Source organism: Balaenoptera ricei, chromosome 1, assembly GCF_028023285.1.
Source record: "Balaenoptera ricei isolate mBalRic1 chromosome 1, mBalRic1.hap2, whole genome shotgun sequence".
Taxonomy (NCBI): Eukaryota; Metazoa; Chordata; class Mammalia; order Artiodactyla; family Balaenopteridae; genus Balaenoptera; species Balaenoptera ricei.
Genome location: NC_082639.1, coordinates 19,326,308 through 19,343,380, shown reverse-complemented (window position 1 = coordinate 19,343,380; position 17,073 = coordinate 19,326,308). Strand labels below are relative to the sequence as shown.

At 41.6% G+C, this 17,073-nt stretch overlaps 1 protein-coding gene across 1 annotated transcript in view; it reads right to left on the bottom strand.

Moving 5' to 3' along the window:
• CLIC4 (chloride intracellular channel 4) overlaps positions 1–16,247 on the bottom strand; it is a 77,270-nt gene extending 61,023 nt beyond the window's left edge. Inside the window, exon 1 of the mRNA XM_059915973.1 lies at positions 15,966–16,247. Coding sequence (XP_059771956.1) covers positions 15,966–16,037 — 72 coding nt within the window. The 5' untranslated portion in view covers positions 16,038–16,247. The remainder of the gene's footprint in view (positions 1–15,965) is intronic.
• Positions 16,248–17,073: the final 826 nt, after the last annotated feature.

The following is a 17,073-nucleotide window of genomic DNA, read 5'->3' as shown; positions in this document are numbered from 1 at the left end:
CTAGCCTCACAGTAAAAATATGTGTGAAAAAGACTTAAGGGTAAAACGAACTAAACAAACAAACAAACAAAAGATAGAGATAGGAAAATAACAAGAGAGTCAAGAAACTAAAATATTTATTACACCCCCTCAAAAAGAGGCTTAAGCAGGAGTTCCCTGGTGGCCTAGTGGTTAGGATTCCAGGCTTTCACTACCATGACTGGGATTCAATCCCTGGTCACGGAACAGAGATCCGCAAGACCCGCAGAGCAGCCAAAAAAAAAAAGAGGCATAAGTAACTATTCCTTACACACAAAGCAGAATATTTTAAATTTATGTTTGCTTAAAGGAAGATTCCTTACAAAAAAATTTTTTAAGGGACATGGAAGGCAGACCATAGGACTAATCAGTTTGGTAACCTTTTAGTGAGCCAAAAGTTAAAAAACAAAACAAAACAAAAAAATTAAAGAAAAAAACCCAGATCCAAAAGCACTGGCTGATCTCATTAGCTCTGCTTAAGAAACTTTATAGATGTGACTTCACTCCTGGAATACACATCTATATTTAGTTTATACCTAATATGGATAAAGTCCTGAACTAACAGCCATTTCCTCTCTCCACAAAAAGAAACTTCCTTGCTTTTTTTCTGTCAACAATGCAAAGATTAGTGTAAGCTCCTCTGAAGGGAGAGGTTAAAAAAAAAAAAAAGAACAGGAAAACTAAAACTAACAATTTAATACATGATTTTTGTTAAACTTGGGACTGTTTGACACTTCTAAATTGGAAAACAATCCTAAAATCAAATATGTGATGTTCAAGTCAAGTCCCTCAACAAGTTTATAAATAAACCCTTAAAGTACTTTTAAAAATACTAATTAACCAGGCCCCCAAAATGCAAAGAGATGAGGTAATGGAAAGTTTACAGTTTCCTTTCAAATTTAACCAAAAGAACTGGAAGCACCAAACTCATTTAACAACTATCTAGGCTCACTGGTTGTTAGTGTTTTCGAAATATTCTTAAACATTCTCTGAATTCTTTCTTTTTTATTTTTCAGGGTGACTGAAAACAGCAAATAGTGAAAATAAAACTCCGTTCTGTAAAAATTCAAGTTTCAAACAGAGAAAAAGAATATAAACAAATAAAAACACTCTTAGTGGTTAAGAGTCAGTCTCTCTGAATCACAAAGACCTTGGTACGAATCCCAGTACTGCTATGTACCAGCCCTGTGAGCACACACAAGAAATGACCTAAACCTCATGTGCAAAACAGTACCGATAGTTCCTATTTCTGAGTTTATATGAGGATTAAATTACATAACATATGTAAAGGGCTTGGCACACTGTGCCTGAACCACAGTAAGCACTCAATGCTACCTATTATCTTACGACTGTTACTCTGACTTTAATAGGAAAACAAAAACCTACTGCTCATTTTTATACACCAGTGTACTCTATCTTATATAGGAATAAATTAAGTAGTTTCAAAAAGCTTATAACATTATAAAATGAAGGATTTTAAAGTCACTTTATGATCCTTACATCATCTATCAATTACAGCCATGCCAAAGTTTACCATAAAAATCAAGGAACAGTGAAATGTAGTAGCACAGGGAGCTAAGTGAAACCTATATATATGCCAAGATCCATAAGTCAAAAGTACTTCTGCAGAACCACTAGATCCTATATGTTTTAGATTATCCCTCTTTATTTCTTTTGTGCTCTCACAAAAAAGAAAAAGAAGAAAGAAAGAAAAAGAAAAAGAAGACAAAACAAAGAAATAAAAAACAAGAAAAACACTCTTGATAATAATGGACTCTCAGCTTTAGCTACAGTCCAGAAAGAGCTGCTGAGGCAGATGTTCTAAGATGGCAGAGTCCAATCTGACTGTCCTTTAGTTACCTAACAAGTGTCAACAGGATCATGGTTCACTGAAGTTAATTCAGGAATAAGTTCAGGTCTAATCTTGGACTTTTTTTTGTACTAAACCTGCTCTTCTGATAAACAATGGAAAGTTCCCCACCTATTTGTAACGGCAGCCTGGCAGATGCTTCTCACAGTAACATCCTGGAGGTTGAAAGCATATATGTTAAACATACAAACTATCCATGGGCAGTCTTAACTCAGCATTCCCAAAGGTCCATGGGATAACAAGCAAACAATGCTTACTGTGTCAGCCACTAAGTGCTTTTCTTATATTAACTCTTTTAATTTTCACCAAAACCCAAGAAGTAAATACTATTACCCCAGTGGAGACACTAAGGCACAAAGGGAGAACTAGGGTTGAAACAGTCTACATTGCTCCAGAACCTATGCTCTTAACCACTACCCTACAGCAACAATGTAACACAAAGATCCAGTCTTCCAAATGACACCTCAATTGCCTACTTGAAGTATTAATTCTAATTATCTTCAATTCTGAAATAGACTATTTCAGTGCCTACATAAGGAATACAAATGATACTTCAAGTCTACAATCATCCTCTGGGTCTGACTTTGGGATCTCGAATCTCAAATATTACACAGGACAGAAAGAACCTTTATAAGCAACACTGAGGCAACACCATAATCTAGCACACGGGTCCCTGCTGAGTCATCAGGAGAATGACAGCAACTCTTGGGGCTTGTGGGCTGTCAAACCACAAACTTAGGGCCAGAACACAGCTGTGGACTCTCCCTTCAATCTTTTTTATTTTGCAAGGAAAAAAAGGTAACTGTTCATTTCAATCTAAAGTAACAATGATTTTGAGGCTCTAAATCAAAACTGCAAATATGAACTGAGCCCAGTGATTTGCATTCTACTCCCAGCTTATTCCTCTGGCTTCTCTATATGAAGATTTCTGTGAATTTAACAGGCATCTGCTTTTCCCCAATAATGTGATCTTTTATTTCTTCTTTTCCCCCCAGTCTCCTCTGGAATCAACCCTGTTCAAGGGAAGAGGAAAAAAAAAAGCTTCTGTATATTCCTTCAGCAAATATTTTCTGGAAGAACAATCAAATGAGTTAATACATGTAATGCAGGAAACAGTGCCTGGCACATAGAAAGCACCTTGTAAATATTTATATTCGTTCAATTAAGTATGAAATACTCTTCTACATTTCTATCTCGTGCATTTGGAAGATGCAACAGAAAAAAAGTCAGTGAGATTAAGTGTCTATTCTAAATGTACACAAACTAGATCTTCCTTGCAGTAAAAAGTCCTCCAAGTCAGTGACTTATGATGATTCTCATGGGAAATATTTTCCCCTTTAAGATGATGGTGTTAAGTGTTCCTTCCTACATTATAGCTCTTACAGCTGATACTTTTTTTTTTCTTAAAGCCTTCCCTTGACATTATCCTCTTCTACCTACCAACCTGTCTCTTCTACACAGCCAAGTTTCTTGTTAGAATTTGGCTTTACTCATTGACCCCACTCTCTTACTTCCTCTGCACTCTTCCACCCACTCTATTATGGCTTCCCCACCACCACTCCACCAAAGCTGTTACTACTAAGCTTACCGATGACTTCCAGGCTGATAAAGCAAATACACACTCATCTGACTTGACACAACTGGTCGCTTCCTCCTTACAAACTTCTCCTAGTTTCCTTGGCACCTTGCTCTCATAGTTTTCCTCTTCCCACTACTGCTTGATTGCAACTCCTCCTAGTTCTCCTTTTCCAGATTCTCTATTATACAGCCCCTTAGTGTTGTGAGTTCCTCAGAACTTGGTCCTGGGCATTCTCCCTATTCTTCACTCCTCCACAGAATGATCTCACACACTTTAAATACCACATAAACAAACAAACAAATCAAATATGTCTACACACACACTCACACACACACACGCACTCAAGTTCCAAATCTCCCTACTCTGCCTAGACTTCTTTCTGAGCATCAGGTCTGTACATCCAGCTTCCTACTAGACATCTCCACTTGACATCTCGGTCATCTCACACTCATTAAGTCAAAAACAACACTGTCTGCTCCTCCTCCATCTCAATAAAAGGCACCTCTATCAACCAGTGATTCTACTAAAATACCCAAGTCATTTTTCACACTTCTCTCTTTCTCAGAACTCCTTTTTCAGTATCTTCCTATGTACTCCACTTCCAAAATTCATCTCAAATCCATTCTCTTCTCTCCATCACCATCCTAATCCAAACCACCACCATCATCTTTCTCCATCACAACAGCCTGCAAGTAGTGTTCCTTGTTTCCACTCTTGCCTCTCTTCATTTTCCACAGAACGGCTGGACTACTCATCCTAAAATGCAGATCAAATCATGACACTCCCTTTGAGAACTGCCTTTTTACTAAGGATAAAACTCACATGACGGGACTTCCCTGGTGACGCAGTGGTTAAGAATCCACTTGCCGGGCTTCCCTGGTGGCGCAGTGGTTGAGAGTCTGCCTGCCAATGCGGGGGACGCAGGTTCGAGCCCTGGGCTGGGAAGATCCCACATGCCGCGGAGCGACTGGGCCCGTGAGCCACAATTACTGAGCCTGAGCATCTGGAGCCTGTGCTCCGCAACAGGAGAGGCCACGATGGTGAGAGGCCCGCGCACCGCGATGAGGAGTGGCCCCCACTTGCCACAGCTAGAGAAAGCCCTCGCAGAGAAATGAAGACCCAACACAGCCATAAATAAAATAAATAAATAAATAAATAAATAAATTTAGAATAGCTTTAAAAAAAAAAAAAGAATCCACTTGCCAATGCAAGGCACATGGGTTCGATCCCTGGTCCAGGAAGATCCCACACGCCGCGCAGCAACTAAGCCCATGCGCCACAACTACTGAGCCTGTGCTCTAGAGCCTGCAAGCCACAACTACTGAGCCCATGCACCACAACTACTGAAGCCCGCGTGCCTAGAGCCTGTGCTCTGCAACAAGAGAAGCCACTGCAATGAGAAGCCCGCATACCGCAACATAGAGTAGCCCCTGCTCGCCGCAACTAGAGAAAGCCCGTGCGCAGCAATGAAGACCCAACGCAGCCAAAAATAAATAAATAAAATAAATTTATATTAAAAAAACCTCACATGACACACAAGAACCTCCATGATGTAGCCTGTCTATTCCTCACTCTACACCTCAGTCTTGTTCTCTCTATTCCAGCCAAGCTCTCCATTTGTTGAATACTTCCAGCCTTTACATATGCCAATTCCTCCAGCCTGGAATGCTCTTCCTCTCATTCTTCCCCTAATTACTATTCATCCTACAAGTCATTTTCTCAAAGAAGTCCCCGTTAAGCTTCCATCTAAATTGAATTTCCTGTCATTCTTTCTCAAGACACCCTGTTCTTGTCCTTAATGTAATTATATACTATATTTGTGTATTTTTTTAACATATGCCTCTCTCACTAGACAACAGGTTCCATGAGGTCTTAAAATATTCAAATTTAACACATCACAAACTAAACTCCTGATCTCTCCATCAGAACTAGCCCTTCCCAAAGGCTTCCCCATCTCAGTTAATGGCAACTCCATCACTCTAGTTGTTCAGAACAAAAATCTCAGAATCATCTTTGACTTCTCCTTCTTTCACGTTCCACATCCAATCCATCAGGAAATCCTGTGATCTCCATCTTAGAAATATATCCAGAATTAGACTACTTCTCACCTCAGTCCAAGCCACCATCATTTCTTGCCTGAATTACTAAGCAGCCTCCTATTTAGCCTCCCTGATTCTGCCCTCACCTCCCTATGCTACTTTCTGCAAGGCTACAGACTCAACAGAATGTCCTGTTAAATCGAAAAGAGCACACCCCCCTATCATTCTCTATACTCCTTACCCTATTTCATTTTTCTTCATAGCACTTTTCACTAGTAGACATACGTTTATTTTTTGCCTTCCCCAACTGAATATGAATGCCATAATGTTCTTTGATGTATCCAAGTCCCTAGAAACAGTGCTTCAATATTTGTTAAACAATTGAATGAAAAAAGAACGAATACTATTCTGGCAGGCAGAAATTGAAGGTAGGGGGAGAGGCTGGCAAAGCCAAAGATATTTCAAATGAAAGAAACAAGAGCAAAAATCTTCCATGAAGGCAGAGTAGTACAGGGCATGTTGAAGACCAATCTGCCTAGAACATGAGGTATATTTGCAGCTGCAGTGGGGGAAAAGACTGAAAACACAAGTCAGGATCATGATCTGAAAGACTATGAATATGAATGCTAGATCATGGAGTTTGTATCTAATTCAATAAACAACTAGAGAAAGTAGGATCCATTTAAGATTTATGGCAAGAAGTATCACAGTTTTATTTTAGACAAAATTACAGAATATAACACAACTAATTATTGAGGGAAAGGATAAAAGTTTCTTCAAACTGATAATATACAATACTTGGTAGATTCAGTAATACTAACTACCCTTCATCTGTTAGAATACAACATAAACATTTCACTCATCTCTAAGTCAATTATGTCATGTAGGTTGCCACATAAATCATTTCTTAAGGTCTTAATTCAACTGGACTTTAAAAAGCACATGAGACAAAAAGTCACTGTATTACATGGGAAAAAGCCATCATCAACCATGGCTCATTTACTCATCCTCTGTCCATTAAGCTGTTCTGTGAGCTCCTTGAAGACAAGGGAACCTGTTCTTATTTCTTTCCCTCTCCAGCACTTAGTGCATGGAAAGTATTCAATATTTGCTTCTATAATGATCCCTATACTGTACTCGACTGTTCCCAGACAAAGATTGCATCTTATATCCTCCAACTATAAAATGGGCATACCTCACCTACTAGACAGTTATTGAAGGGGAAAATTAATGCTAAAAAATATTTTGACTTTTCAAAACAGATTTCTCCTAAAGAGCACAAAGGAGGGCCTACCTTCAAACCATTTAATCAATATCTATACTATGAGCAATTCTAGGTGTTGGCAGATTTCACAACATAAAAGCTTCCCTTCTTCAAGCAAAGATCATACAGGGTAAATGTTCTTTTAGTGCCATTAGGAAGGTAAATCCAACCTGAGTTTCTCTGATAAAACCTAAATAAAGTAAATTTTCTTTAAACCAACTCACTTAACTCAATACATGTTACATACTAGATTGGGCTTCACTGTGCATTCTTCCAAGAATTCTGCTGTCATGAAGAACATTAAAATATTATACATAAAATGTCATCAATAATTCATGCAAGTTTATGAATAAGATTAGGACGCATAACAAAATAGCAACAGCAGTCATTTCAAGAAAAAGGGAATATACATAATTTTTATTTTATGGTGCTTTTCTGTATTCTAAGTTGTCTACGGTAAACAAGTGTTGCTTTTATAACTGGAAAAAAAACACTTTTTTAAAGCACAATACATACAAATGAATATACTAGGAAGCAGAAGGAAAATGACATTACTTTTCAAATTTAGGGCCAATATTTAAACTAAAACAGACTAAGGTTAGATACTATTTATTCTGAGTCACTTTTTTTAGGTACATTTGCAATCAAGGGTCCTGCTGACAATTACAAAATGTAAGTAAAGTCCATGTTATTGATGGCTAGCAACAGTTTTTACTTGATTTAATGAAGAATCAAAAAGCCCTCAACATTTTTAAATCAAAAATTTAGATTCCTGTGTTAACTAAAATATTCTGTAACTTAGAAGATCAAATAATACAAAACTTCACACTCTTCATAAGTTTATGTCTCTGCAAATTTTTCAGTTAAGTCTTGCGCATATGTATATTCAAAGCCAAAATTTCATTTAAGTCTAACCATCTTCTTTTCTCTCGATTAGTCTATGTAGTCTGGTCTCATCACTCTTCCATTTCCCTACATAGCACAATGGCCTGATTCGGTTGTCTTTAGCTTTTAATGAACTTTCACTCTAGCAATCTACCACCTGGTCTCCACCTCCATAATAAAGCAACTGGTTGTTAGCTGAGGAAAACATGCACAGAACTCACATATTCTTAAAAAAGTACTTAATTACTTCAGCTTTCATCTAATTGTTTGTCTTTGTATCCTCCAATGTTTGTTCAGATTCTCCTTTTTCCTTCTCTCACACATACAAATAAATAGCTACGCTGCATGATGGCAAAATTCAGTACTTAAATTATTACAGATGATTGACATTTTTACTATTCTATTATAATGAAAACTTAATCATTTTCACAAAAATGAATTATTTCACCTGTAAAGTTGGAAGTAATAATTTTATTACCAAAAAAATGTAAAAAACCTGTTACACCTTTGCTTAGAGTCACACTGTATTTCAGCTCTAAGCAAAGCAAAAAAAAAAAAATCTACAGAACAAAATCTATGCTCTGAGGGTCAATACATGGCCCTGGTTCTAATATTGTTACTTCTTCAAAGTATTTTTTTTTTAATTTATTTGTTTTATTTATTCATTTTTGGCTGCATTGGATCTTCGTTGTGGTACACGGGCTTCTCATTGCAGTGGCTTCTCTTGTTGCAGAGCACGGGCTGTAGGCACACGGGCTTCAGTAGTTGTGGCTCGCAGGCTCTAGAGCACAGGCTCAGTAGTTGTGGCGCACGGGCTTAGTTGCTCCGTGGCATGTGGAATCTTCCCGGACCAGGGCTCAAACCCATGTCCCCTGCATTGGCAGGCGGATTCTTAACCGCTGCACCACCAGGGAAGCCCTCTTCAAAATACTGATATTAAAATATAAAAGACTCCTAGGTCATCTTTGGCACAACTTTCAAGTATAGTCTCATTTATCTACATAAGTTGTTATTTTCATAAATTTAGACTAATACAGTCTCCTGGTTTTATATTTTAAATAAAGGAAAATAACAGAAACCAAACAAGGCTAACTGATATTCCTTATACCATTTCTTGGTACTGAGCACTGACGGATAAAAGTCAGGTCTCCAAAAAGACAAAAGGATTAAAACTTCCAGAGAATTCACAAACCGATGCCCTGAATTAAGTTTAGATTTCTGTTAAATCATACTTGGACAGTTTGTAATCACGACCTTAATGTTATTTTCCTTCAGAAACTCCCTTTCCATTTTCTACAGGAACCTATACAATGGGCAAACCTATCCTAACTTACTCCCCTACTTAATCAAAATCTTAATTCATGCCTTAATCACACTTCCCATCCTGGCTAACAAATTTCCCTTTAATAGACTCACTAATTCCCTATTCAGGAGACATTAGAACGCTGAGGCTCCACAGTGCCAATGAAACAGGAAGTGGGAAAGTCTTGCTCACCATCCTTTTACCAGCTTCCAGGCATCTCTGTAAGCATCCTTCCAAACCAGCTCAGATTTTTAGTGAGAGCCAGGTCCTCCGCATTGCCTCTTTCCTATTATTATTCCTACCGTTAGGTTTTTTAATTTTTTTTTAATCGACGTATAGTTGATTTACAATGTCGTGTTAGTTTCAGGTGTACAGCACAGTAATTCAGTTTTATACACACACACACATTCTTTTTCAGATTCTTTTCCTTTATAGGTTATTACGAAATATGGAGTATAGTTCCCTGTGCTATACAGCAGGTCCTTGTTGGTTATCTCCTTTATATATAGTAGTGTGTATATGTTAATCCCAACCTCCTAATTTATCCCTCCCACCCACCCACCCCTTACCGTTAGACTTTTCATGTGTTCAGTCACCTTGTCTCAGAATCCTCCCATCTCTTACCCATTTTGGGCCCCTTTCTCTCAGAATTTTACATTTAACCAAAATTATCACCTTGGCCTTTGCTCAGAGGGGCACTGTTAGGTCTTCAAGAACAGCTCAGACAAAACATAATAAGAATAGAGTTCCCATTAACTTCACATTTTTACATTCATTTCTAGCTCCTGAATTTTCCCCTATGGAAACCTCAAATGAATGTCAAACCAATTCATCCAAGGTAACACTGTCTTGATGTTGAGTTAGTTTTTGTTCAATTATTAAAACAAAGTTCTCAGCATCATTGCCTATAGAAAATTTATTTCATCTGTCTGTGTTTAAAAAAAAAAAAAAAAAAAACCTGCCCTCAAAACAAAATATAAAGAACTCCCGGGCTTCCCTGGTGGCACAGTGGTTAAGAATCCGCCTGCAAGTGCAGGGCACACGGGTTCGAGCCCTGGGCCGGGAAGATCCCACATGCTGCGGAGCAACTATGCCCATGCACCACAGCTTCCGAGCCTGCGCTCTAGAGCCCGCAAGCCACAACTACTGAGCCCACGCGCGACAACTACTGAAGTCCACGCGTCTAGAGCCTGTGCTCTGAAACAAGAGAAGCCACCGCAATGAGAAGCCCGCGCACCTCAACGAAGAGTAGCCCCCACTCGCCGCAACTAGAGAAAGCCCGTGTGCAGCAATGAAGACCCAACGCAGCCAAAACTAAATAAATTTAAAAAATTAATTTAAAAAAAAAAAGAACTCCCATTTTATACTGTAAAAAAACAGCTGAGAGTTTGCCCATCTGTACAATCCATTTGCACCTTCCCAAATGCTGCTGGGAAGTTGTTGAATAGACAGCAATCCAAAAAGTAGGGAAGTGTTGGGAGAACAAACAAGACTAAAAGTTAGGTTTTAAAAGTCTCATTCTCAACTTTTAAATAACTTCTCTCCTTGGCACTATGGGTTTGAATCATTGCTGGGTCCTTCTTCTTCAAAAGTATCATCTGTCTACTGTTTCCTGGCATAACGAGTTTACGAATGATGTCAAAACTAATATTCCCATTCTTGGCTATTCCCAATTCACTTATTCCAGCCACTTTTTCAAGGTCAAGTTAAAGCTTACTTCCATCTTTCCCCACATGTCCTGGCCCAACTTAATGTGAACCACATTTGACTCGTTAAGCATGTACCATCCTGTATTGTTTTCTTTCCAATAAAATTTATAAACCTAAAGGTAGAAAATGTTTAATAATTTCTTATATCTCCCATAGTACCTAACTCAGTATTAGGCACTTCCTTCATGCCAACAAATGCTTTAAATCACAGATAATAAGATGGAAGTGACTTTAACGATCATGTAGCCCAAACCTTTCTTCTATACCTTGCCTGTATGAATTACGCTCGACACTCAGAATGCCACCATTTAGAACAATGGTTCCTAATCCCCCAAAAAAAGACTCATATAGAATTTTAAATGTAATTTCAATGATTTACAGAATCCCCTGAATTCTATTAAGGAAGCCCACATTTAAGAATAATATACTATTGGAGGGGGGACTTCCCTAGTGGTCCAGTGGTTAAGAATCCGCCTTCCAGTGCAGGGGATGTGGGTTTGATCTCTGGTCAGGGAACTAGGATCCCACATGCCGCGGGGCAACTAAGCCCGCACGCAGCAACTACTGAGCCCTCGGGCCACAACTAGAAAGCCCTCATGCCGCAACTACAGAGCCCATGCGCCACAACTAAAGAGAAGCCCGCACGCCGCAAGGAAGAGCCCACGTGCTGCAATTAAGACCCGACGCAGCCAAATAAATAAATAAATAAATAATTTTGTTAAAAAAAGAATAATATACTTTTGGGAATTCCCTGGAAGTCCAGTGGTTAGGACTCTGCATTTTCACTGCCAAGGGCCTGGGTTCAATCCCTGGTTGGGAAACTAAGATCCTGCAAAGCCACACTGTATGGCCGAAAAAAAAGAATATACTATCATCAACAACAAAAATAGGTGTCTACTGTGTGCCAAGCACTATTCCTAATACTTACATAGAGTGATATATGGTTAGATCACATTTCCCAGCACTCCTTGCAGTTAGACAAAACCATGTGATTAAAGTTCTCCCCATTGGAGTATGAAAGGAAGTGACAGGTAGAAGTTCTGGGCTGGGGGCCTTGACATGAGCCTCCTCCATACTCTTCACCTCCCACAGCTGCAACCAGAACTTCTCAGCAACCAGCTTTGCCAGCTGTGAGGAGGACAATGCTATGGGGGTTGGTGGAAAAAGAAGCTGGAAAGACTTTGGTCCCTAAATGACTCTAAGGAGAAAAGCCACCAACATCTAGAACACCCTCCCTGGGTTGCTAAGTGAGAAAGGAAATAAGCTTCCATTTTGTCTGAACCACTGTTTGGGGCACATTACAGTATTTCTTACAGAAGCTTAGACTACCCTAATAAATACACATAGATCACCAGTTAATCCCCTCGGCAACCCTATAAAATTGTGTTATTATTATTATCCTGATATTAGAGGTCAAGAAACTGAGGTACTGAGAACTCAAGAAACTTCCCTGACACACTACTAGAAGCCAGATTCAAGCCAAGAAGTCTGGCTCCAGGGTCCACACACATTAAAAATCCTGCCAAATATCTCAAAAGAAGCATTCTTATGTGTTAAGCCACTCTGCACCAGATTAACTTTTTACACCACCCCAATTCTAACAGTTTAGAGATGACTGCCAACAGTGAGTGTCCCAATGCAAAATGGCATGCCAACAACTTTAAATTCCAACCAATAAAACTAAACTCTGCAAAGGGACTCCTCCTAAACCAAAATCAGAAATACCATCACATCATACCAAAGATCCTAGTGGGGGCTGGGGGGAAGGCAGCAGTGTCAATAGGAGTTAGGCATATACAAGGAAAGGAAAAATCCAAAAATTCAGTCTCTTCTCAACTTCTCTCATTTCGTTGTTCAACACAATATTGACTTCTACCCAATATAGAATCTTGGCTTCCAAATTCTGAACGTAACCATGAAGAAATATTGGTGGAAAATACATGGCAGATACATGAAAAGATCAGAAGTACCAAAAAAATGGAGGGGAAAAAAGATAGATAAAACCACACAGAGTCTTGGAGGCTGGAGGCTAGGCAAAGTTGAACAAATGAAGGACCAAGGTTTGAGACTCAGACTACCAGGCTCTAATAAGTAAGTAGCTCTCAATTCCGAAGCATGCCAGACGCATATATTAACACCAAAATGCTCAGAAAGAAGGAAACAATCTCATTTCAACTATATGGTACCCTCTTTGGTACCGACTCAGAACAATATTCAGACCTTAACCTCAAGGAACTTACTGCCTATCTAGCAGGGGAGATGTGCATACAAATAAGTATATACAAAATGACACGCAACTAGCATTTATTTACTTACTGTGTACTAGACACTGTTCTAAGCTTATTATCACTACATATATTAACTAATTTAATCCCATGAGGTTGGTCTATTAATATCCCACCTATGCAGATGAGGCAGAGAGGTTTATGTGTCCTGGGACACACAATTAGTAAGTGGACAAATTGGATTAGAAACCCGGCAGCAGATAAGAGACCTTATGACCTTGCTAAAGGGTTTGAACTTCACCCTATTAATCAGTGGTCCCCAAGTGGGGCTGGTGTATCAAAATATATACATCTACTAGGCCTCTCAGGGTAGGGAAAGAGGGCATTCTAACTCTTGAGGATGACTGCCTTTGTAAGCCTCTTTTACTATTGGGAGGGTACCCTATCCTATAGGTGTTGGGGTAAACAAACAAAAATGGAGCACTGCTGTTATACAAGTAACGAGGATTCACTGGGCTCATGGACAGACAACTCCAAAAACAATACTCACAAGGAAAGAAATGTAGCTGTGAGTCCAGTCACACTAGTTGGGAAGGTCCTAGCCTATTTCTGTTCAATTTAATGCTACCTAAACAGGTAGCACTTTTACACTCATTTCCTTTAAGTGTAGATAACAGTTTTCTGCTACAAACTCAGATATCTCTTAGCAGAATAATTAACACTGTTTAACACACCACACTGGACAACCACAGCCTCTGCCCTTTCAGTGCTGTCAAAATAATTGTATTTACAAGGGGATTTTCCCCCATTTGCATTTCCCACACATAGATTTTGGAAATCAAGAACACTCTTTACTACAATTTACCTGGCCCCTTTTTCCCCTTTGAAACAGTTATCCTGATTTACATCAGTATAAAGTTTTACCTATGCCAAACCACAGGACAGCAGAAAACATTTCATCTCTTACTCCACAAAGGAGGGAAACAAGTCTCAGAGAGGGAAAACAACTTGCCCAGGTTAAACCAGCCAGTGAGTGCAGAACTGTGACTTGAACCTGGTTCTCTGCCAACAAGCCCAGTGACAAAGGCTTACAACTAGTGATAAGCAGGATGCTTTCAGGTGGCTCACAAACACTTTTTCTTTTAATAGTTATGCACACACACACACACAATAGTTATGTACATAAGAAATACAGTCACCACACTTAATCCACAGTTTCACAGGTATTGCTTAGGGCAATGTGTTTATGTTTTTTAAAAAACGGGCTGAATTTAGTAAATAATAATACCAATTCAACACATATATGGAAAACTAAGAAGGGGTATGCAAGTGACTCAAGTTTGGGAAACACCTCTCTCCTTCTAACAAAAGTTAAATTAATAGTAAGTAGGGCATTAAGCATTGATCTCCTCGTCTCTAATTCATATACTTTATTTCTTTTTCTTGTCTTATTGTATTGGCTAGACCTCCAGTACAATGCTGAAAAGAAGCCATTACTGATAGTACCCTTATCTGACACTAAACTTAATGATACTTCTAAAGTAACATGTTTAAGTAACATGTTTTTTAGGTGTTTAGTAGATACACTGTTTTTGAATTTATGGAAATTCATTCCTATTCCTGGCTCAGTGAAATTTTTTGAACATTTATCTCTGACCCACTCTTCTCCCTTCTCCACGCTGTCTCCCACTCCTCTTCCTTTTTCTTATTTCAGGTTTCTTCCTACATTCCCTGCATCTCAAAGTACTATATCTGCCGCTCGAAGCAACTGAGAGACTCGTTGAAGATATTCTGGGGTTCTATACCTGTCTGTTGTTTCAGTTCCCTGAATCAAAATGTTTCTAAAACTGATAACTGAAAGAAAATCCTAAAACAAACACTGTTTCCATCACTTGCAGATCATTTCTTCTTTCCATGTCTCAAACACACCCTTCAGTGTCTCCCGTTCTTTAAAATAAAAACTCAGGAAAAAAACAACAAAATTGTTCTGGATTTCTGTTAAACTCTCCAATTCAGAGCCTGGTTCTGAAAGAGCCTGCTTAAGTAAGTGACTAAGAAAGAAAATCTCGAGGATTTTAAAGAAGTTTTGAGGGAGGCAGTTGAATCCAGATGTTCATAACTTCTATCTTTCTCCTTTGCTAAAACGAAACATATTAAAGAAAAAAGGAAAGGGCTAGAGGTAGTACTTGTCTACAAATACGGTAGTTTCAGGATATATAAACTGAAAAGACCAGAAGGGAAAAATCAACCCTTTAAAGCCCAAGCAAGTGAGGAGTTCTTTCCCTCATCAGTTTTTCTTTCAAAACAAAAGGGCACACACAATCTTTCCCGAGGCAGCAACACCGAGGGGAGCAGCCAGAATGTTGCATCATACAAAACACTCGTGCTTGAGAAACAAGAAAATCAGATGGTGGTAAAATAACTAAGACAGAAAAACCCAAGTTGGGAATCTCGGTCTTTTCCTGAGGCCCAGGAATGTCTGCTGTTTTTAAAAAATTGTTTCAGATGGAATCGAAAATTAAAGTTACAGTTTCCTACCAGCCGGGAGCGAAACGCTCAGAAAGCGTTCAAAGAAGTTCAGCTCATCAGCTCACGACGGGCTCGAGGCTTCGCCTCCCGGGCTGGGGGTGAACTTGGGAGAGCCGAGGGCTGGGGTGGGGTGAGGTGAGGTCGGGCGTCCGGGCGGTGGCGGGGGAAAGGGGGTGACAGGACCCACCCCTGCCCGGGTCCCAGGGACACCCGGGGGGAGGGGGGCAGCTAGTCCCACCCGGACGCGGGACGACGGTGCGGCGTCCGCCGAGGCCAGGGCGGCGGGAGGCAGTGCCCCCCCGTCCAGCAGTGCTGTCTTTCTGGGGTCCCGGTCCCACCCCGGCTCCCTCGACGGGCCTCGGCGGCGGGAAGGCGCGGGTGGCCGAAGACAATGGCCCGGGGGCGCGGGAGCAGCGCTCCCCCTCGGCCCGGGCGCGGGGCGCCGCGCGGGGGCGCTGCGGCTGAGGAGCGCCCAGGGACGCCGCCCCCCGCGGCCGGGCGAGCGCCGGGGGTTCGGCGGGGTGGGACGGCGGCGAGCGCTCACCTTGACGAAGAGCTCGATGATGGGTTCTTTGTCCTCCTCCTTCAACCCGTTCAGCGGCATCGACAACGCCATGGCCGGTTCGGCTGGGCTCCGCGGACGGCGGCAGCTGCTTCTGCTCCGGGGCTGCTCTAGCTACGGGCTCCTGCCTTGTTGCGCCTCCCTGGACAGTCCCGGCGTCTAACTCGCCTCAGCCTCGGCGCCTCAGGGTCCGTTCCTCAGCACCGCCCCACGCCCAGCTCACCACTCTTGAGTGAGCCGCAGCCCCAGCCGTTTCAAGTCGCTGGGCGGGGTACCGGGGGCGGGGCCTCGTTTGGGGGCGGGGCCAAAGCTCGGCGTCTCCGGACTCCCGGGAGGAAAGAGGACAGCCGGGGCTCGGGGGCGTGGCCTCGGGTGAGGGAGGTGGGCGGACCGCTCTGGCTCCTTGAGGCAGCTAAGGCGGCTTGACTTAGGCTCGGGGAGCGGCCTTGGTAGGGACCGAAAGAAGGCAAGGCTTGGGCGGGCGGTGGGCGGGATTCTGAGCCTCGCCTCCAGAGGAGATGGAAGGGAAAGTCCCCCGGGGACCAGCGCCTGACACCGCCTCCCGCCGAAGCGCGGGCGCGTCCTCGCAGCTGCTGCTGGCGCTGTGCCAGGTGACCTCAGCTTTCCGTCGTCTGGAGAGGCGAGAAGGCGCCTCCCGCCCTCTCCCCCGCTGCAGCCCCCAGGACTCATCGCCCTTTCCCGCAGCAGTCGCCTCCCCAACGCCCTGTGTTAGGCGGAGCTCCCTTTTCCTTTTTGGGAAAGTTTTCATCCCCTTAGAAACACCGTTTTTTCCCTCCTCTGACTTCTTCATTTTCCCGTTTGACTCTCCCGTTACTTCTGTCTTGGGAGCCAGCGTATTCACAAATATTTATGAGGCCCTACAGTGTTCCAGGCCCCCGGTGATAAACGGCACGGACGCGATCCCTCTCCTCTGAGAGCCTACAGTCTTGAACGGCAAGCCCAGTGCCTGAAGGCTACAACGAACTGCCAAGCCGTTGTCCATACGGTTCCCCTTTCCTGGCGTGATTTCTTTCCCCATTCACCTGGCAAACCTGAGTGTGCATCAGAATCACCTGGGTGTCACACCCAG